The sequence below is a fragment of the Epinephelus fuscoguttatus genome, linkage group LG10 (genome assembly GCF_011397635.1).
Source record: "Epinephelus fuscoguttatus linkage group LG10, E.fuscoguttatus.final_Chr_v1".
NCBI lineage: Eukaryota > Metazoa > Chordata > Actinopteri > Perciformes > Serranidae > Epinephelus > Epinephelus fuscoguttatus.
The window spans coordinates 21,051,238-21,074,206 of NC_064761.1; the positions used below are offsets into that span (position 1 = coordinate 21,051,238).

A 22,969-nucleotide genomic window follows, 5' to 3' on the forward strand; every position below is an offset into this window, starting at 1 on the left:
ATTGGCATGCTGACTGCAGGAATGTCCACCAGAGCTGTTGTCCGTGAATTGAATGTTCATTTCTCTACCATAAGCCGTCTCCAAAGGCGTTTCAGGCAGTACATCCAACTGGCCTCACAACCACATACCACGTGTAACCACACCAACCCAGGACCTCCACATCCAGCATGATCACCTCCAAGATCGTCTGAGACCAGCCACCCGGACAGCTGCTGCAACAATCGGTTTGCATAATCAAAGAATTTCTGCACAAAGTGGAGTGGACCATCATTCCACAGGCCACAATCAACAACCTGATCAACTCTATGCAAAGGAGATGTGTTGCACTGCATGAGGCAAATGGTGGTCACACCAGATACTGACTGGTTTTCTGACCCCCCCAATAAAGCAAAACTGCACATTTTAGAGTGGCCTTTTATTGTGGCCAGCCTAAGGCACACCTGTGCAATAATCAGGCTGTCTAATCAGCATCTTGATATGCCACACCTGTGAGGTGGGATGGATTATGTTAGCAAAGGAGAAGTGCTCACTAACACAGATTTAGACAGATTTGTGAACAATATTTGTGAGGAAATGGTCTTCTGTGTACATAGAAAATGTTTTAGATCTTTGAGTTCAGCTCATGAAAAATGGGAGCAAAAACAAAAGTGTTGCATTTATATTTTTGTTCAGTGTATATAAAAAGGATGAATTTATTGTCTCAAACAAGGCCTACAACCTTTAACCTCCACCAACACCCATTTTGATTGTTATCAGCCTCTTATGGCTGATCAGTTGTTATCACTACCATTATAATGCTTCAGACGGGGCAAACTGCATCTACTAGTGGGCCAGTAGGTGCTCATCCAACGTTGTAAATTGCAGTTTTGTTAGGATTAGGCCCCAAAACTACTTGATTAGGTTCTGAAAAAGATTATGGTTTGGGTTGAAATAAGTCTGTTATGTGACTTAGGTTACATGCATACATTAATTAACTTATATAGGTTAACTTATATAGGTTAACCAACAAATGTCGATTTAAATAGGTCGATGTTGACTTTTGCTTTCACACAAGACATAAACAGTGGTCTCTGAAAGTCCCGTGTTTGTTTGTGTTTGTGCTTAGTTAAAATAAGTCAACATTGACTTTTGGTTTCACACTGAACCTGAACAACAGTCACCTAGATGAATGTCCTGTGTTTGTTCGTCCCAGTAACCCACCCCAACCCCCTCCCTACACGGACTTGTTTCCCTTATACAATGTCACCTGACATTCTTCTCTGCTCCCGTCAAAATTACTACGGCAACTATAGGTTGCCACCTAGCAACAGAGGCAAATATAGGAGGTAGAGTAGGACCGTACAAAATCAAAATAATGCTCCCAATGACAACTGATAACTGCCATTTAATGGGCTGATAACAGGGTGGATGCCACCACTGTATGCTTTAGAAACTATATCTTTCTTGCCAACTAGCTCTGAGGCTAGGAATTAGAGTGGCAACCGGAGGACATTAGCACCTGAACTTAAATGCAATTAGCTGCTAAATGGACCAGTTTGAAGTTCAGCTAAGCAGAACTTGTCTGTTTGTTCCAAGCCACTGGACATTTCATTTTTGTGACAGGAGGGAGACAGAAAGGTCACCACAAACAGTGATGCTTTATAAGTTGCCTCGATGGTGATAACATCATTCTTCTGGTTCTTGTTCACATTCTTCATCCTCCTTTATTTTTTTACATGAGGCTTTCTATCTGACCTCACAGTTTGCAGTGTTTTTTCTCTAAATGCTGCACATGTTGTCAAGTTGGGGGCGTTTTTGCTGTTTTCTCTGTTTGCTCGTGTTTTGCTCATTTGCATTTGCCTTCTTAAGCTGCAATGACTTCATCTTTCAGGTTGCACCACCAGTTCCCAGCACCTGACAGTGTCTGAGCAGCCTTCCGTCATATTTTTGGAAAGTTAAGTTTGTCTTGTGTGCAGTAAACATGACACAGAATTTTTCACATTCATTTTTCACTCTGCAAAACATTTCCTTTCCAGGGTGAGAAATGCCAGCTTCGAGTCAAAACACAGAGAAGATGTGGCATTTAGATTTAGCCAGCTTAGTGTGAACATGGTGTCGGAGGTCATAACATTCACATAACACCAGTAAAACAATATATGCACTTGAGCACTCTAAGCTTGAAATAGTATCCAGTACAGTAGAGCCATGTATATGATAGCAAGAGAAAAAACATGTTTAGTCTACTAGTTGCTTCAGCATTATGTCTCTAATCTTGCCATTACTCTGCACTGCATCTGTCTTCTCCCATGAGTCTTCACTCACATACCCAGTGTATAAAGCCCAAAGGATTGCTGAAGTGTAATAAATTGTAGTTATTCGGACACCCACCGTTTCATCCCTTATCTCAAACCCTTTCATCTACCACATGGGGTATAGACGAGGGAATATCAGTCACATTCTTGTCAGAGGAAAACATCCACGCTGGCCTAAAGCAAGGCTGTAGCATGGTAAAGTCAGTACATCCACCGCGTTGTACCTCAGTGCTTCAGACTGTGTGTTGTACTTAAAGTGTTACCTTTCCTTTTGTCCTGTTTTTGGATATAGATATTTAGATATATAGAGAAACAAATGCAAAAAAAAGTATGTAAGGATTGTACATGCCTGGACTGCTAAACCCTGAATAAAAGAAGTTCTAATAATTGAGACCAATAAATGTCTTACACGTCTCCAGGTCAGCATACGAAAGAAAAAACACTAGATCTTAATAATGTGCCACAGCTGAAGATGATTGCACCACTTTTGCTACTACTTGAACATCAAATGATAAGTCTGCATCAGAGATTACAGGCCTCTGTCTTCAAATTGGCAAAAGGCTGCCCGAACTTGAAGTAAGATCACTTGAAGTGCTGGCAATTGGCGTGGGCGGAGACATTACAACAGTTTCTCACTGGTAATGATACCATAATTCATCACTGTCATTCGTGTTTACATTTTTGCCGTTTGTAGGCTCTTTTATGTTGTCCCTGCTGGATGATTTTATGGTCAGTGTTGATCCAGTGCTCGCCTCATTCCCAGGCTCTCATCAGGGAGAGCAGGCTGCTGGGGCTTGCTAGGCTGGCCAAACTGTGGGTCTCTGGTTGTTTTGACTGTCCTGTAGATGGACGAGCTAATGAATGACAAGGTCTTGTGACTTTGTGGTATTGTAATGCCAACTGTGGTTCACACACCTATTTTATCACAGCTGACAAAATGGGAAACAGATGACGTGTGTGTGTGTGTGTTTGTGTTTTGATGTGTGTGCATGTGTTGAAGTAAAGCAAAGCCAAAGGAAAAACAGCTTTTCGGTTTTTATTATTCAACCTTTGTAGGTAAAAATTAGGTAGCTAATAGACAAACAATATTTTATATATCAGCCAAGTAGTTTGTAAAGAGCATCTCTATATAGTGCTAGTTGCCTGGCAACCTCACTGTGATGACAAGGAAGTAATGTCCAGCTGTTGTTCATCATTAAGTAGGAATACCCAGCAACACTGCCTGAGGCCACAAATTGTAATTTTTCTAAACAAAATTTTTGGGGCTATTTTCTGTCTTTATCCAACAGGTCAGATTAAGTGTGAAGGTGGGGGGAGAGAGCAGATGGCATGCAGCAAAACGCCATTGGCTGTAATCAAGCCTGTGGCTGCTGCAGCAAGGACATTGCCTTTGTACATGGGATGCAGCTCTAGATAGGACCATTCGCATTTTCCCATTGGCCATAGTAGTTAGAACCCCCCCACCACCAACACAGTTAATCCAAAGTGCCTTACAGGGACAAAAGACAGAAACAAACACAAAAACAGTTTAATAAAAAAAAATATCATTACCGTTATTATTGTACCTATAGTAATAACAATAGCAACCACAGTATCTGTATTGTTTGTATACTGTCAATGCATTGTGACAGTAACAGGAATAATGACAATCACATTATGCACAATTAAAGGCCAGTAAGTTAAAGTGTGTTTGAAGAAGACTCTTTAAAACCTCAGTGGTGGCAGCGATTCAGGTGGTGGGAGGAGGAAAATTCCAGAGTTTTGGGGCAGTGATAGAGAAAGCCCTGTCCCCATAACACACAGACAGAGGTCTTTGGTTAGACAATCCCGGTTCTCTCAGTGTGACATGGGGAAAGGAGCTCTACAATGTCAGAGGGGGTAACATAGTTTAAAATTGTGAAACAAACGTTAAAATGTATCCTGTAGCTAACAGACAGCCAGTGTTTGGAGGCAAGAATGGGGGTAATGTGAACCCTCTTTTTTGACTTTATTAAAACTCATGCTGCATTTTGGAGTACAGGATAAACAAGACTCAGCCATACCAAAACATAACAAGTTGCAGTAATCAAGGCTGAAGGATATGAAGGCGTGGAGGACTTTATCCAGTTCAGAAATTGATCTGAGTTTGGAGATGGTGCACAGCTGTGTGAAACTTAATTTTACGACTTGATTGATTTTTTTTTTTTTAAACTTCAAGTCAGAGTCAACTATGACTCCAAGAATTTCTGTATGTGATTTAACTGAGGGTGGCAATGGGTCAAGAAATAAGAATAAAATAAAATACAAAATAAAATAACTTCAGTTTTACTCTAATGGAGAAAATTTGCAGCCATCCAGGATTTGACATCATGGAGAAAGTTATTGAGGTCATTTGGTTTGTTGATGTTGTTTGACTCTGAGGAGAGGTAGATCTGTGTCTGTGCGCTATCTGCTAAACAGTGAGAAGACATTTTATGTTTTTGAATAATGTGGCCCAGTGGAAGTAAATAAATAGAAAAGATGAATGGACCAAGTATGGATCCCTGGGGGACACCACAGGAGATGGGAGCTGAGGAAGAAAATGAGGTACTGATAGAAACAAAAGAGGATCTGTTGGATAAATATGAAAAGAACTAGTTTAAAGCAAAACCAAAAACCTCCACCCATTCATTTAATCTGGGAATGAGAATAGAGTGATCTATTGTGTCACAGGCTGCAGTTAGATCCAGGAGGAAGAGGATAGAGCAGTAATCTGAGTCAGCAGCTAGAAGGAAGTCATTAGGTTTTCTTAGTAGGGCTGATTCAGTACTGTGAAGTGCCCTTTTGTTGGAATTTAGTTAATGTCGAGAGAACAGGTGGAGGTATTCATAGAAGAGACAATAGCTCTGGTAGAGTAATGGAGTTAAAGGCATTCAGAACTGCAATGTTTTCAGGAAGTTGATAGACTATTTACAGATGGAATAATACTTGCTCTGATATTAAGAACTTTGTCTCTAAAAAAGTGTAGGAATTCTTCACATTTAAGGACGGATGCTTCTAAGTAGGAGGAGGGAGTGAAGGAGGTGACAGCTTTGAAAACACTAAAAAGTACTCTGGGATTGTGACCATTTTTGATAATAATATTGAAGAAGTACTGAGCTCTGGCAGTTTCGACAGCCTGCTGGTATTAAACCAAAAGATCCTTTTGAATTTGGAATCTGTAATTTATCCCGCTTCCACCTTCGCTCTGCCCTTCCGCATGCTCTCCTTATTTCTCTAGTATTTTTGTTAAGCCATGGTGAGGCCACAGGCTCATGTTTTTTAGCTCTGATTGGCATGACACAGTCAATGGTGGCTGAAACAGTACTGTTACATAACAAGACAACTTCCTCTGTGCTTACATGACATGGTGCAGCCTTACTGCTGGTAATGATGGAAGCTTCCCCACAGGCCTCTGCAAACTTTGTAGCAGTGGAGGAATTTATAATGCGGGAGCAGAGAAGAACAGGGCGGACATGAGAAGAATGTGGCAAATTGACCCTTCACTAAGTCCAGCCCCCCAGACGCAGATTGGCCAATTATAACGTAGCATTGGGCAGACTCATACCAGGGTCCGACAACAACACAGCTGTGCTCCATAATGCAGTCGTTTCAGATTTCCTTCATTTTCAGGCTGGTTTTGTGGATTTGGAGCTAAGTGTTGTGCCTAGGGCACGTCGTGTATTAATGATACTCATTACCTGGAGAGGTTGGAAAAAGATATACGTTTCTTCCCTGTTCCAAAACCAAAATCAGACCCTGAAAAGTGCAGGGTTAACTAGCTAGCTACTGAAGATATAGCCTACTGAATGTTTTTTAATGATTATAATACCGAAGAAAAGACCGACCCTGCTGTACAGGAACCAGTGAAGGGAAGCAGATATTGAACCAGCTGTGTGTCATCGCATTGTGTGCAGATCAACATTGTTTGACTTTCCCCGGAGATCCCCGCCCGTCCGGCAGCGGAGGTCTGGGTGCTGGTGGTGGCATGGGGGTGAAGCCACGCACTGTTCATCTGCACACACTGTGATGCCACACAGCTGGTTCAATATCAGCAAAGTTTCCCTTTATATTCATTGTCTTCTGTGGCGATCAGCAGTGATGTGGTGGTTCACTTTTACACTGTGATCTGTAGCCTATAGTTCGGCTTTAGCTTCTAACTGTCTTTGTTTTTTTAACCTGTTGTTGCTGCTGAGTCAGTTTGACATCCTGGATATATCCTTCAAACACAGACTGTAGACCTCTCTGTCTGCTTCTCTCTGGAATCACTGTTTCAGTTTTTCCAAAATATGATAATATTTCTTCAGGGAGTGCAATTAGTTACAGTGTCAGCTCCATGCTTACTGCAACAGCTTGTTGGACCATCACAAAGGGGCAGGGCTTAACAAAAGGTCAATTGAGATAATGATAGCCTTGTGATTGATTGGTGAAGGACATAGATAAACCAGAGAAGAGGACTAAGTATAGGGTGTGGCCCTTACCATGGGCTGTTCACATACTGCTGTAGACCTAAAGATTTAAGTTCATTCATAATTCAGCAAATGTGGATGTTAAAATCTGATGAGAATGACAATGCTGTTGTATTTCAGAACAATGTGGGAAAGGAGATCAGAGGATGAAAAACTATTGAAAACTGATTGGAAAAAAAAAGATAAAATTAATATTTGGCTTACAGAGTATGTACACTAGCAGGGTGTCATCTATCATAAAAGCCAACAATTCAAAAGATGAAAAAGGGGCCATAGAAATAAGGGAGCACTTGAGGGCATTCTTCTGAATTACAGCAACCCCACAACCTCACGCAAGTATAATTAAGTTAATGAAAGTCAAAATAGCCTGGGGGGAGAGGCTTCATTGAAAGGGGAAAGGTCATCAGGGGTAAGCTCTGACTCAGTAAAAAAGAAGCACTTTAGATTTTTTTGAGAGATTACAGTGTTGACTGACGAATGATGTGTTTGACAGCAATTTAGTGCTTTTACCAGTTTTATTGACCCCGTTTATTTTCGAGAGGAAAGGGACCTCAGTAGATAATTCCCGATAAAAACATTGTGAATGATGAACACTGAAGGAATTCTAATCAGGAGAAGTTTCAACTGGTTGCAGTCTGCAATCCTCGCCCCTTAGAAGCCACTAAATCTTCCAAAATCTTATTCACTATCCCTTTAATGTCCACTGATTCCCATTTGTCCAACATAAGTTGCAGTTGGCAGACTGTTTTCCTCAGATTCAATACACACTGTGAATTGTACATATTCATCAGCAAAGAAAATGACAGCAATATAACCTCTAACATTAATAACCCTGTAACTTCTCCTTTTTACTTTCATTCCTGCTAGATTCTGCTCGTAACTGATTCACATGCCTTCGCTTAGCTGAAAGAGTTTGGCAACCATGATCCACATCTGCTCTGCATATGTCTATCCGAATAAGTCCTTCAGTTATGTGCACTGTGTAAAGGTCAGATTCAATATAAAAAATTTAAAGCCGAAGAAATAAAAGCATCTGTCGACGGCATGCCCACCTTTTTCCAGTTGTTCCAGAATAGTCTTGAATTGAATGTCAGTGTTGTTAAATGAGTTTGATCACTCCATTTGCTAAAGTCTTAAGTCAACAAAAGGCAAACATTACTGTAACACAGCTTTTTTAAGATAACCCAACTTCATTTTTATTGGCATTTTAAGCACTGTCGCTGTTCAGTCCCATACTGTGCGTTTTGATGTGTTAAATAGTCTTTCACTGACCCTTTTCTACAGTTTGACATGACAGCACCTCCACCTCCCCATCACACACACTCACACGTACAAGTTAAATAGAATTTCCGACTGAACATGAGACAAATGCCCTTTCCCCCCACTTTCCACAATTCATTCCCTCCAGTTGATTCTGCGACTTTTGTCTGCTGCTCATTCCTCTGCCTAAAATACTGTGTGGTGTCTTCCCAGAGCCCTTCCCCTTTTGTCTTCCGGGGAGGGGCCAACTGAGCAAAAGGAAACCCGACTGGAGGGGAAGAGATGAGTATCTGAGCTAGAGGGGAAGGGAGTGGAGATGATCAGGGGTTACTGCTTGCAGCCTGCTGTAGAACTTTAATTCCATCACATGGGACTTGGTGTACGAGATATGGTTCCCACCTCTTCCTGTGGCTATTGTTTGTGTTGTTAAACCATAAGTGCAGAAAGATGGTTTGGATGGAGTGTTGCAAACTTCCCAACTGAGAGTAAACTTGGATCTTGAAAGTGCAGCTGCGGTGGTAAGATAAATTTGAATCTCTCAGAAATCAACTTTTAAAAACAAATGTTTATGACACATGAAAGATTAACTGGAAGTTTTGCAGAGTAGAGACTTTATGATATGTGCATGTTATAATTCTAGTTGTTGCAGTATTTCAGAATAAATAGGGCTACTCGGTTTCTTTTCTCTCAGGGCACCCAGTAGAAGTTGCATTTTGTCAGCTTAAATTGTTTTGTGTTGTTGCTATAGATTTGTAAATGTAAGTATTTGGCATCAAACTTCTTCATCATTTGCCAATATGTCACTGTAAGAAATCATATTTCAGAGACTTTCAGTTTACTGTTGAAAGAAAGTTGCACTAACTCAGTACAGTATTGATTAGACACTGTCAAAAACAGCTTTGGGGTTACTATAATATAATGATTAACTTTCACTTTCAGTGGTTCAGTCATTTAAACTCTGCAAAGGGTTTTGTGAAAATGAACTAAAGGACAATTTTACGCCAAATTATATTAAACTCAGTATTTACTTCAGCTTATAATGGGTAACTCTCTTGGGAACAATCTCCTGGTATAATAGATGTGGTTCATGATGTCAGCGTTTGCCAGTCTTCATGAATTATCTCCCACTGATGGTGTGCATGTTAAAATAAACAAAGGCTCGTTGCCTGTGGCAGAATTGTTTGCCAGAAACTGAAACCTTTGGCCCTATATTTTTAGAAATGATGCTGGATCCCGTCCCAGTGCACTCGCAGAAGATGCTCTCTCAATTCTGTAAGTCAGCAGGGCACAGCAGCACATTGTGACAAATACGGCTGGTTTGGCAGAAATAATGCGTGAAATAGGGCTCAGGTCCTCCTAAATCAAACACACACAGTAGTTGACTGAGTGCAATCCATGTGTTTTGATATGAACTCTTTCCACCCAGCATGTAAAAACACAAACTGGTGTTCTGCCAGCTGTTTCTTTAGAGAGTTTTATGTAGGGTCAAGTCAACAAGGGTCGGCTCCAAAACCTTTTCAAGAATTTAGTCAGCTTGTCAGCATCATTAACAACTTTACAGATTTCTGGACAGTATACACATCAGTTTCTCACTCTTTTTCTGTACTATTTGATAAACTGCATAGAAACAGTTTGGCATTTACCAAAGATCTTCTAATATTAAAATGAATAATGATGTCATATAGTGTCAAGATTTTTACATAAGTTAGGTTGACATTTTGGGTCTTGTATTTGAAATAATGATTTCTAAGAGGACCCAGTTAAACCAGCAGGCCGTGAAGTTTCTGAAAGCACAATGTCAAAACCACTTTATTGGCTAATAGACTTAATGCAAAGGAATGTGATCAGGGCTGGTATCGTTTTCACCTTGTGAGTCTGTGTGTGTTATCATGGCAAAATGGGGTCCTGGTGACACCTTTTATTGCAGGAACTACCACAGCTGTTCTGAGTAGTTTTCCAGGTGTTTCTGTCTGCCTATCTGTCTGTCTGTCTGTCTGCCTGTCCGTCTGTCTGACTGTCTGTGAGCAGATTTCATTAATGTGATAGTTTGTCAACCATGCAACATGCAGTTATAAAATTTTACAGCTGTGTAGCTGTAATCTAAATGATGACTGAGTATGACAATTGATGTGGTCCTAGCAAGGGGACCGGGGGGGCTCACATTTGTTTTAAATTGTCGATTGCTGTATTGCAGCGGAGAAAATGGGAATTGGACTGCACTTGTGTCGTGCTTTTCTAGTCTTCTAACCACTCAAAGCACTTTTACACTTGCACTACCAGTCACATTCATACACTGGTGGCCAAGGCTATGATACATGGTGCCATCTGCTACCCAGTAACCATTCACATGCTCTAACACCGATGGAACAGCCGTCGGGAGCAATTTGGGGTTCAGTATCTTGCTCAAGAATACTTTGACATGCGGACTGAAGGAGCCAGGGATCGAAATGCCGATCTTCCAATTAGCAGACAACCCGCTGTAACTCCTGAGCAACAGCCGCCCCAATGCAAGATGGTCTCTAGTTTTTATTATCTCCCAAATTAGTGCTCTTTTTTTAGCTTTTGTCCTTTATGCCTTGATAATGTAACGCAAACCCATGTTTTTGTTTTTAATTAATTATGAATACATTTGATTAAAAGGATTGCAATACCAACAAGTATAATAAATTACTGTACAGTATTGATGGACTGCAGGACTATTCCAGAGGTCTCAGAATGTTTCAGTACATGTTGCATGTTTCACACTGCAAACCCTATTTTAATAGTGTCCTGTGGAAGCCAATCTGTTCAGCATTTAGATGAAAAAAAAAATTCTCTTCAGAAAAAGATTCCGGCAGTTACTCAGAAACCTCTCGACACATATTTTGCACACACTCTGCATTTTCCACGGCATGCAGTTCACGCACCTCATTCCGTGGATTCCCATTAGTTTGAATAGAAAACCACTGGACTGCCTCAGTGAAGCCATTTTGAATATGACATATTGATTTTCAGACGCTAACAGGCACTTTTGGCTAATGGCACACTTAAGAGGTTTTCAGGGTCGTACAAGAACTGGCGCCGCGTACCCTCTCTCTCATTTTAGTATTCTCTGGGGTATGAAAGGACCTGATAATGGTGTAGTTAGCTTATCGCAGAGGATTCTCTCATTTCATGTATCTTTAGATTTTCTGCCATTTGGGAATATGTGGCAATTAGACACAAAACCTGTCGTCACGGCTAATATGAATATGTGCTGCTCTATATATTGATTGTGGGAAATGGATACATGCATGTTAAGCGATATTACTAATATCACTTAACATGCATGTATCCATTTCCCACAACCGAGACATGTTAAGTGATATTAGTCATATGGCTTAACATGTGTGTCCATTTGCTGCAATTGATATATGGAGCAGCAAATTTGCTCTTAACATGTCCACTTTGTTAATACCAGAACAGAATCAAATAAGAATTTCTTTTGAAATGTATGGTCAAAAAACAAACAAACAAAATCTTTCCTAACAGGTTTAGTGTCAGGGGCATTTTATCACCTGGGGATTTCCACTGAGTTGCAAAAGTTTCCAAGATTTTTACGTAGGTGTAAATCAGCCACTGATACTGGCCACAATCAGCCACTTTTAGCGAGCTGGAAATGAATTTTGCCCACTGTTGACGTATTGTTTCTCACTTTGAAGACATAAATTCAAGGGTTGGACAGGCTTGTTGTGGTGCAGTTGAACAGTTGAACTGCTTGTAATGTGTGCAATGTACAATATACAATGGCATCTTCACACTCATTGTGCATTTTTTTTTCCCCTTTTCCAGTTCCAGTTTCTGTTTTCAGTCTCTCAGTTTAACAGGAAAACATGAGAGCAGAGCATATTAAAATGACAGATGGTGGTGTCGAAAAGTCAGCTAATGAAATCAAATATGCGCTGCATGTGCATCTTTTTAAAGAGCGTCTGCTTTTTAGATTAAGTTACCAAATGTGTTACCCATACTTTCTGCATCTTTCTAGGTTAATGTACAAAGGCTACACAATAGAAGATGCCTTAACAATGAAGTAATTGGACAAGTGACAGAAATGTCCAAATGGAAAATCTTTAGAACAGGATTTCTGGTTATTGAATTTAACAGCTTCCAAACACTTATCACAGCTTTCAGTTTCATTCTAATTCATATTTACTTCATTGTCAGCCCACCTTGTAAATGGAAACATGATCTTTTTATGTCCTGTGTATGTCGCATTTAGCGTATTTTTTCTCTGTCTTTCCTCAGAATTTCCTTCTTCCTTCAAGTTTTATCATATCTTAAAAAGCATCACACCTACATTTCTATAACATTGTCAGTACAAGACGTTACACCTTTTGATCACTGATAAAATGAGTGTTGGCATAATAACAGGAAGTTACAGTAAACCCACAGTTTGATATAATCAGTGTCATCAGCTGTGTTTTTTTCACCTACTTCATGGAAATAAAGTACCTCACAGGAAATGCTGAGATGACTTTTGAAGCAAAGACATAGGCTGTGTTTAGAATCGCACACTAAAGTGCTATCCATGTTAAGTATGATATGATGTCAAAATGAGTATGTAATGTGTTCCAACTGCATTATAGGTTGATTTTGTGCACTTGAAAAAAGCCCAGATGTATACCTGAATAGCGAGAATTTGAGGCATGAGCTTACTGGACATACTCAACTGCCCCACAATGCATTGCATCTCTTCAGACTGCATAACAGTGGAGATGTTGAGCTAGGCTGAAAGCTTTGAATATGTCACTTTATGAAGTTTTAATATATTTTAATACACATTTTGATTGAAAAAAGTAACCATATAGATCATAATATGTGATCAGTTTATCCTGATAACACGTTTGGAAATGTTCTGCAACATTTATGAAAGCTGATGTGAGAGCCGCTGGCCAAGTCAGACTGGCTGTCTGCAATGTCATACAGTCACATAACCTTCTGTCTGGAAATATACTTCAGTGAAAATGGTCTGTTGGTGATGGCATTCTTATGCATTCATTTACAAGGCAGTGTGCAGTCCATACAGGCTGAGTATCTAGTAGGCATATGTTAGTATGCAAGTCCTAACACGTAATATTTATATTTCCATGTCATTTCTTTACGGTATTTTGAGGATGACATAAATACCCACATGATACGCCATTAAACAAATATTTTTTTTAAGGAAAATGACATTTATATCTATTATATATTTTATTTCACTTCAATATCTGGCCTAACGTGCACCACCTCCACTTTACTTGAAGCCAGTCACATATAATCTGCCCATTACGGGCAGTATATTGGGGACAGACCACTAGGGACAACATCATAGTCTGTTTGTGACACTGTGTGTTTATTTCCTGTTAATGTCTCTGCCAGGACTGTTCACATAACGGCATTTCCTGCCAGGATACAACAGCTCTCCTACTCTCCGTCTATATCGGCCTCTGTGTCACTCTCTCCATCTCTGCCCCATGTTGTCCCTGTGTGCTTGTGTCTGTGTGGGTGCTGTGTACGTGCTGTATCTGAGCTGGTACACTGACTTTATATGGTTTTTATGTCCAATCTAAACAGGCATTCACTGTACTCCAAGATGCATTGGATTAAGATGTAGATTTTTTTTTAAGAATAGTGTCTTATTTTTGCATTTAATTAGTAAATTGCTGAGATCTGGGAGCATACGCTGCTAAAAATGATGTCAGTAAGGGCAAACAACAGGACCAGTCAGATGATCTGACAGCCCCCAGGTCAGAGAGAAAAAACAAAGGAAAGCAGTGAAATACTTACAGAAACAGTCCTTTGTGACGTCACAGTTTACAGCCCAGTCTCAAGGTTCAGCTTTAACTTAATGTGGTTGTGCTGTAAAATGAGAAATTATCACCAACATTTCGGATGAACTAGCTCTCAGTTTTAACTCCAAATAAAGTGTTTGCGATAATATAACTACACTGTTGGTTTAATCATTTGACTAACTCCTGTTTCTTGCATCATTGGACATTGTCCTAGCAAATACATGCAGCCATGTCCCCTGATCTTAGCAAATAGGTTGGTGAACACAGTGTTAACTCCCAGATACACCAAACCACCATCAAAGAACTAGTAATGTTGAAGGCCAACTAGCATTTATGTTTTGCACCCACATGAGAGGAAATGACTCTCCATACCAGCAGGAGGCAGCAGTCTGTCTTTGTCATTCAAAAAAGAGAAACCGTAACACTGACAAGATCAAGACACGAGTTGAAAGAATGTTGAAAGAACAAATTATATTGACTAACAAGAATAATAGCGAGTCATTTCCACTGAAGAAGTCAATGACTAAAACATAATCTTACCCAATTTAACAAGTTTGTTTTGATGTGACACCTTCTTGACTTTAGTTGTTTGTTTGCTTTCCTCACTCCGTTTCTCTACTTGTGCACTGAGTTGAACTGCAAATTAGAGTGATTTCATTCACAGACAAGCTGTGCCATCTCCAATGACAATTCAACATGCTGAATCAGCCAAATAAAAGCTGACAAGGGCCGAATACTGCCAAATAATGCTAATGGTGCGGGACACACTGCAAGAACTAGGGCGACAGGCGCTCACTGATGGCCCAACATTGACCAACAGCTGACTGTTGACTTGGTGTGTCAGGGCTTTTATAATAACCAATGTAAATTATGGCAAAATATGAGGAAGAAAAAATTATAACCCAACATAACCCTAGATGGGAACAGCTAAGTATGTGTAGAAAAAGGATGTTGAATAGGAATCAGTTTTCAGCAGCAGCAGTTTTGCAACATTCCCAGCCTGAGAACTGGATAAGCACCATTTAGGCTATCCACAACAGTAAACAAAATGGCATGAAAACTTCCCCATTTTAAGTGCAACAACAGCAACAACAACTCTAAGAATAGCTCGACAGTTGTTTGTGTGTGTTTCTCTTTCCCTTTGCTCATTTCATTTGTATTGTGTATGAAAATATTTAACTTCTCTCTTTTTACTTTTGAGGTTGAAGAGAGAAATGAAATTCCTCACACTGGTGTCACCAATACACTTCTGATTCATCTGAAATCAACGACCCCACACCGGCTGGCCACCATGAATGCCTCAGCCAACAACACCCCATTCTGCTACTCCATCAACAGCCCTCCATTCAAGTACCTCCCCACCATCGCCTCTGCCTACTTCTCCTCCATCTTCACCGCTCTGGGTCTCACCTCCAATTTGATCGCCTTTGTAGCTCTCCTCAAGTCCTTCCGGCGGGCACATAGCCGCTCACGCTCCTTCTTCCTGGTCTTCCTGGGTGGCCTGGTGGTCACTGATTTCATGGGTCTCCTGGTCACAGGCTCCATTGTAATCTCTTTCCATGTTACACACTTTAATTGGAGGCACTTAGATCCAAACTGCCACTTCTGCAACTTCATGGGTATGTCAATGGTTTTCTACGGACTATGCCCACTGCTGCTTGGTGCCACCATGGCGGTGGAGCGCTTTATTGGCATCAACTGCCCATTTGCACGCTCCACCAGCATGCCCAAGTGCCGGACAGTCACCATGGTGCTCATGGTGTGGTTGATCGCTGGTTGTATAGCTTTGCTGCCCCTAACAGGTGTTGGGAGCTACCACATGCAGATGCCTGGCTCCTGGTGTTTTTTCAACATCAGCTCTGAGGGATATAACATGGTTTTCTCCCTCCTCTTCTCTCTGGTCGGGTTGATGTGCATCGCTGTGTCATTTTTGCTGAACACGGTGAGTGTCGTGACCCTGATCAAGGTGTGCTGCGGAAAGGGTGGGACCCAGCGTCGCCGAGACCACGAGGTAGAGATGATGGTTCAGCTTATCCTCATCATGGTCATCGCTTCAATCTGCTGGTGCCCCCTCCTGGTGAGTTTGCCCATTATAAATAGTCAAACATCTGATACGTTGAAGTCCAGTTTTATGAAAAATGGTAAACCCATGTTGAAAAGTACACTTCATACTCTTCCCTGTTGTAGTCTCACTTTATCTCAGCGTATCTTTGCACTGAAACATGGAAGGTTTTTTAAGTTTGATGCAGATGTTGCCTGATGTTTTCCCACTGAATTCAATATCAATGACCCTGTTTCAATCTGTGTGAATAGTGTGGGCCTTTCTAACTGTAGCCTCTGGTCTGTGACAATGTGTGTTATGTACTGATAAGACCCATGGGCAAATGTGCTTTCTTTGGCTGCAGGCAGAAGAGGAATATCTGTTGACTCGATCTTTGCATTTTCCAGTGTGTGTCCTAACATTTTGCACATGTTTAGCATTTGACTTTTAATGTCTTTGAATGCAACTGTCCACTAGAGAGCTATCCACAAAACACCATCCCTTCTTTGCCTCCATATGTCTCCTTAAACGCATATACTGAACGGTGTCCACCGAATTATAGGTCTCTCGGGTATCGGAGAGCACCCAACCCAGACCCTTTATATCCAGCTCTTGTTATTATCTGCACTGCCCTTCAATTGTTTGATCCATAATAAGGCATCAGATAGTCCTAAGCTACTTTTCTCCGCTTCCCCTCTGTATGCTTCATTTCTCCTTAGCAATGCAGCTTCCTAACTAGTTGAGCTGAAAGCCCTCTGATCTCACCTCAGATCAGAGAGTTCCTTTATACCTTTTCTGAGATGAGACATCTAGGCTTTAGAGCACGGGTGAAATCAATGCCTTTAAAAGGTAAAAGTCCACTTTATTACAACGGGGACTTTACTTTGGCAACATCACTATAAATAGGTCCAACAGCCGTAAAGGTTGAAAATGAACCCCTTGGTTTGCCAAATTTATTGGGCCAGAAAATAAAGGCAAAGGAAGAATCATAACCCAACAGTCCAGTGTAAACATCTCTACAGCGTGTCTTTCTGACCTACTGCAGTTATTGCAGTTGTGTGCAATCATGGTATTTCTTTGTAATGAAGGATTACTAGCAACATTATGGCCGTAGCTAGTTATGCGAAACTGTTGACTTTTTCACAGCCTGCATAAACATCTGATATAATTTCACCTATTTTTAGGATGTTGCTACACTCAGCAATTACAGTCCTAAATGAGATGTTATGATAACCGATAGGACAAACTACAAAAATAAAAGCCCAAGTTATAATAAACTGCTGTCCCTCCTGAACGTAATCTCTTAAGTGTTCTGCTGGAGGATTAGTATCAAGGTCATAAATGTAGAAGCAACCTGAAGAATTTACTCCAACCTACTTTAAGGAATACTTCATATGACCATTTGTATATCAAGTGCTTACTCTGCTTTATGTTGAATTCGTAAAGAAAATGTTTTTCTTTTCTTGGATGAAGAATCCAAATATGGAGGAAATCAAAACTGAATCCAAGTATCTGTTTGCAAACTTACACACAAGTAGTGCAGTGTAATCCAAGTGTCATTTATCCAGTGGTATGCTCAGTGCTTCTCAAACACATGCATTTTTACTAAAACTATTTAAAACTGAACTGATAATGAAACGTATCTATGCTCTCTTCAAAGCCAGACTCCATTGACAAAAACAGTAATTTTATGTGGCTAAACAGGAGAGCTGCATGTGTACCTCTGCCTTGAGCTGTAGTTTTTTTTGAGTTTCTGTGTGACTTCGAAATAACCATATACAGTATAAAAAATATGGACATGGCTACAGTGATGTCACTCGTTGGTTTGTGGACTCCTGTTTCTATGCCTCAAGTTTGGCATTTCGGCCATCATCATCTTAAGTTTTCGGAGCCAGAGATGACCATATTTGGTTGAAAGGGTAGATCTGTGGAGGAAATAAGTTAGGATCTGACTAATAGACCTTCGCGACACTTTGCAGACAGCATCTCCCCTGTTTAGCCACATAAAATTACTATTTTTGTCAATGGAGTCTGGCTTTGAAGAGAGTGTAGAATCATTTAATTTTCAGGTTTTAGCAAAAATGCAAACATGTGTTTAGAAAGTGCTGAACGTACAACTGGTTAAATGAGACTTGTACTGCATGAGCTGTGTGAGAGTGAGCGCTGTTAAACATGGTCCCCTATGACTTCAGTGCATCAAGAATTTTCTCAGTTTTTGAATTTATGTGAGAAAAACATTAACACAGAATGAGTGATTGATACGGTCATTTGGGGGGTGAAATATTTCTTTAATCTCCATCCATGATCCCCTCTTATTTGTCCCCTTTTCACTTGTGTCTTGATCAAAACACTGATTGATTGGAGACAGAGTGCTTTTTGATAACAGCTCACGATCATGTCAAGAGATATGACATGTGGGTTTGTGTTTAAAATAATACCATAAACTTTATAGCCCTATGTGTATATTTATTGTGTGCACCTTTCAGTTTTCTCATGGTAAAGTGTGTGTTAATATAAAATGAGACTATCCTGGAGAAAAGTGGTGCAGCGTTGCTTTCAGCCCAGCATGAACTGCCATCTATCACACTGTCATCTGTGATGGAACCAGTAGGTGTTGCCAATTCATAGCTTCAGTTCTAAACATACTTAAAGCACATCAGAGAAAGTAAAACAAGTGCCAAATCTACCTAAGTGGAGCACATATTTTCTTGTAGTCCTGTCTGACCTCAGTTGTGTAACACCCTGCACAGATATATATTCTGATGAGCGTGGTGACTGCTGATCCTGTAAGAGATGACATTATTTTGTTCTACATACGAATGGCCACCTGCAATCAGATATTTGACCCCTGGATATACATCATGTGTCAAGTGTCCCAACTAAGGCGAGTAAAAAGTAAATCTAAAACATCGAAACGTTACAATAACACGGCTTCCCCACAGTAACTGCTCACCCCCATCGTAACTTTGGGCTGTGGTTTTCCGGCTACTTCAGCATGTCCTCAGCACCTACCAATAAAACTCATGAATGGATCTGTGGTAACACTGTTTACTTGATACCTTGAAGCTTACAACCATAACCCATAAGCTCAAAGTATCATTGGGAGCATGTTTTGCAGTGCAGCCAGCATCTCATCCTGGTTTTGCTGCTGCTCTGTGCACTTCATTCCATTCCTAATCGGTAAATAAAAACCTCACTTAAATAGTTTCAGCCCTTTGTCAAGTTTGTTTATTGCCCTTGCGCCTGCTTTCATTCCCTGAAACTAACACAGATGGCTTTTCATCAAAAACCTGATAGCTTAACCATCTGCAGACTGTAGTTTTGTTTAGTTACTCAAGCATTTCTTTGAAGCAGAGCTGCAGAAAATCCTACAGATAAGAGTTAAACATCAACCGAACAGCAACCTTGCTACAGTAACTTATCGAGCTTGAAATAGCCTGTTGCCAGTAAGCAAGATCACGAATGCCACCTTCTGTCATCAGAAAACTGTGACTCTGTTTCAGTCTCCGGAGCAACTCTGCCTCTGAGAAAAGTTTGCATAAAACTAAAACTATGGTTTGCACTTCATCTCAACACTTGCATGCAACAGTTTTTTTAACATGATGAAGTGGATTTATGTAGCGGTTTCCTTAACACTGCTAGGGTGTAAACCACACTTGAACAGTTTTTTGTCACTAGCTGAATTTGGAACAGAGACAACAATAAGCCAATTTGTCATTTCTTAAGGAGCTTGTTAGCATGTTTTTCCCCCACAAGAGACTGGTGACCTGATGCTAATAAGGCTACGCCTCACATAAAATGCTGCAGCTTAAGTAAAGCAGGGGGGATAATTGTGTTGCAGCAGCCAGAAGCCTCAGAATGGACATGGCAAAATTAGTCTAGCCATTCCCTCAGTGGACTTAACACGTATGTGTGTGTCTGTGTCTGTGTGTATCTGCACTATTAACCAATTTAATATTTCCCCTCTTGCTCCTTACTTTCTAATCTCTCCTTCCCACTTATTTCAACTGTAATTTGCTGTCTGTTGTAATCTGTGTCTTTTCCCTTTTGCCCCCTCTTTCCTTCGTCCTTACCCCCACTTCTGTCCCTCCACCAACAGGTCTTTATTGCGCAAACGGTGCTGTCCGGAGGTCCCCTCCAGATCAGATACCTGCTGCTATGGGTACGCTTCGCCACCTGGAACCAGATCCTCGATCCCTGGGTATACATCCTGTTTCGAAGGGCAGTTCTCAAGAGAATCTACCCCCGCTTCGACTGGTCTCAGAGCTCCATCATGACCACGTACCCGTCTTTAGGCGAAACCATCCGAAGGTTCACACGCTCTTCAATCGGGAGCGCCCTGAGCCAAGAAGAAACAGGAGAGACAGAGAAATCAAACGTAACAACTCAATCTACACTGAAGCCACCACCTCTTTCTCCGTGATTGCTTGGATTTGATATGTTGCATCAGACTGAGTGTTGCAGTATGTGTTTGACTGTTTCCAAGCTCTGATGAGTTTTGTGTTAACTGTGACCAGGATAAGAAGGAGGATTGCACTGGTAATCGGGAAGGATTGAATTTTGTTATTTTATTGCATACCACTGAAATGTTTAACAGTATTAACAATAACACATAAATTTAGGCATGTGAAAGAGAGAACAGGGTCTGGTTGGACACTTATGGATCACACCTGCAGCCACTCTACAGTGCACTGCAGTCAGCTAAAACAGATTTCAAGCTATCTACATACATTGCTCTGTCTACATGTACTGCTCCATCAAGTGCTTTCATGACATTTGAGTTTTAACAGCTTTTCACAATGGATAAGCACACTTATGGTCATTCAGGTGATAGTTTTGATATGACACTTCATTCTGGCAGGACATTATGCTTTTAAGCTCATTTACACTTTGCTCAGGTGCTCACGAGTGTCATATTAGACACACAAAGAATTATATAACTGTTTTTTAAGGCTCACGATAAGTACTGTTCTTTTGTTGTTCCCTTTCTGAAAGTACCTTTGAAAATATTTAAAGATCTTACCTGTTGAAGATACAGTAACTGTGCAACAGTGGCATCTAACACTCATCCTATTGTCCAAATTGTAGAGATGCTTAAAGGTGAAGATGCTTTGACTAAAATAGAATATAGCTTAGACTGCCCGAGACGTCCTTTATAATCTCCACTCCAAGAGTTTATACAATACCTGACAATGCATGGAGTTTGTCACTGTTTTGATGATGCATGCTACCTAAACCAAACTTTCAAGACCTTGAAATGATCAGTCATTAACTTTTTCAGAATCCCTGGAATGGACCCTCGGGTTCAGTCCTCATGCATGTCATTAATGGGCACATGTTTGGCTGAGGAATAAAACAAAAAGGAAAAGGAAGTGGATGCCAATGAGAATGTCACTGTTTTAGCAAATTAAATTGTGATTATTTACGCAGACCCAGAAAATACAACGTTTATGTGTCAGTGGTAGAACAGTCTTTTCCACTACCAGCTTAAGAAAAATGTAGCAGTATTAATTTGAGATGTATTACACAGCATGAAAGGTCATTGCATAAGTAGCTTGAGTGCCCTGATAAATAAAAAAAACAATGCCTGACATTAGCTATTTAGTGTTACTGATATAAAGATCTGAGAACATGTAACTGTAATTGTAAAATGAAGATTTAAGATTAGCATCCGTGACAGTGTTATGTATATATAATAGATAAGTAATTTTACCACTTTTCTGGTTCCTCACTGTGTCACTGGTGTGGTTATTAATATCCGACTCTCCCATCTCAAACCATCAGATCAACCATATCCAAAAACATACATTTTCTCACATACCACTATTGTTGCTTGCAAAGTGATTTTGCAAATAGCACATGTTCCTGGATCAACATCCCATGTTGAGTCCCTGGACCAACATTGTGACCAACCAATATTATCCTTAATTTTTGTTAGTTAACAATAATTCAAGCCTATTGGCAAGCTTATTCGTTAGCATAGCCTACCTACTTAGCAAGCTAATTGCTAAAATAGTAGCCTATTGGCAAGTTTACTTGTTAGCATAGCCTGCCTCGTTAGCAAGCTAATTGCTAAAATTGTAGCCTATTGGCAAGTTTACTCGTTAGCATAGCCTGCCTGGTTAGCAAGCTAACTGCTAAAATTGTAGCCTATTGGTAAGTTTACTCGTTAGCATAGCCTGCCTCATTAGCAAGCTTACTTGCTGATCCTGCAGTGGCTTGTAAGGATTTTGTTCAGTGTTACTGAGCCTTTTGTTCAACTGTACCAACTTCAATTTTGAAAACTTAGCTCAGAAGAAAGGAATTTTGAAAACAAAAAGATAAAGCACAGGTGCAGCAATGTTGATCCAGGAGCATGTCCTACTTGGCAAAATCACTTTGTGCATCAGTATTTAGCCATGAAGGTAGCTGTATGTTGTAATTGCCAAGATTTTGAGATATTCACCTCTGACTCTGATTTCTGCATTGAAGGTGAAAGGAAGTTAATTTGTGCTGCTCAGACTGATGGAAAATTACATTTAAAACTTTGAACAACATTTCTATAAGTGAGGAAAAAGGTGCAGAAGGTCATTGTAAGTAAGGGGGAAATTGGGTGAACTGACCATTTAAAAAACAGGTTTACTCAGTTGTCTTACTTGACTTTTGACTTCAAGGTGTGTAGCCTACTATAACAGTGCAAGGATTCATTGGGGGATGATTTAGTTGTTGAATAATTCAGTTCAGCCTGATCATTTTAGCAGTGTAATGACAAACATTGTGATGTAGCTATTGTAATATACATTTGCATTATGATATTATAATGAGATTATAATTTATTGTAAAAAAACAAAACAAAAAAAAAACAAAAAACAAAACCTGAAACAGTCATCTTTTGCTCTTCTTGATCACTCAGTCACCCAACTATTCATATTTATCTGTTTTCAACATTGTAATATCAGTCATACCGGTCAAAATATCACTCAGTTAAGCAAATCACTGGCATGGTCATTGATAATAGATGTGTTTTTCTTTAACTCCTGAGCAGCAGCATCCTGTAAAATGAAGTGTAAATGTTGAATGTGCTTTACAGAAATGGCATGTGATTGTACATATAAATAAAGAATTTGCAAAAACACCTTT

At 40.2% G+C, this 22,969-nt stretch overlaps 1 protein-coding gene across 1 annotated transcript; it reads left to right on the top strand.

The window, feature by feature from the left end:
- The first annotated feature begins 8,291 nt into the window (after positions 1–8,291).
- On the top strand, positions 8,292–22,958 carry tbxa2r (thromboxane A2 receptor). Its single transcript, XM_049588127.1, has 3 exons — positions 8,292–8,535; positions 15,011–15,886; positions 19,950–22,958. The coding sequence occupies exons 2-3, from the start codon at positions 15,101–15,103 to the stop codon at positions 20,271–20,273; spliced, it is 1,110 nt and encodes a 369-aa protein (XP_049444084.1). The 5' UTR covers positions 8,292–8,535; positions 15,011–15,100; the 3' UTR covers positions 20,274–22,958.
- The last annotated feature ends 11 nt before the right edge of the window (positions 22,959–22,969 follow it).

Coding starts and splice junctions, on each gene's coding strand:
- tbxa2r (XM_049588127.1), top strand. CDS start 15,101: ATGAATGCCTCAGCCAACAACACCCCATTCTGCTACTCCATCAACAGC. Junction 15,887..19,949: donor TCTGCTGGTGCCCCCTCCTG/GTGAGTTTGCCC, acceptor CTCCACCAACAG/GTCTTTATTGCGCAAACGGT.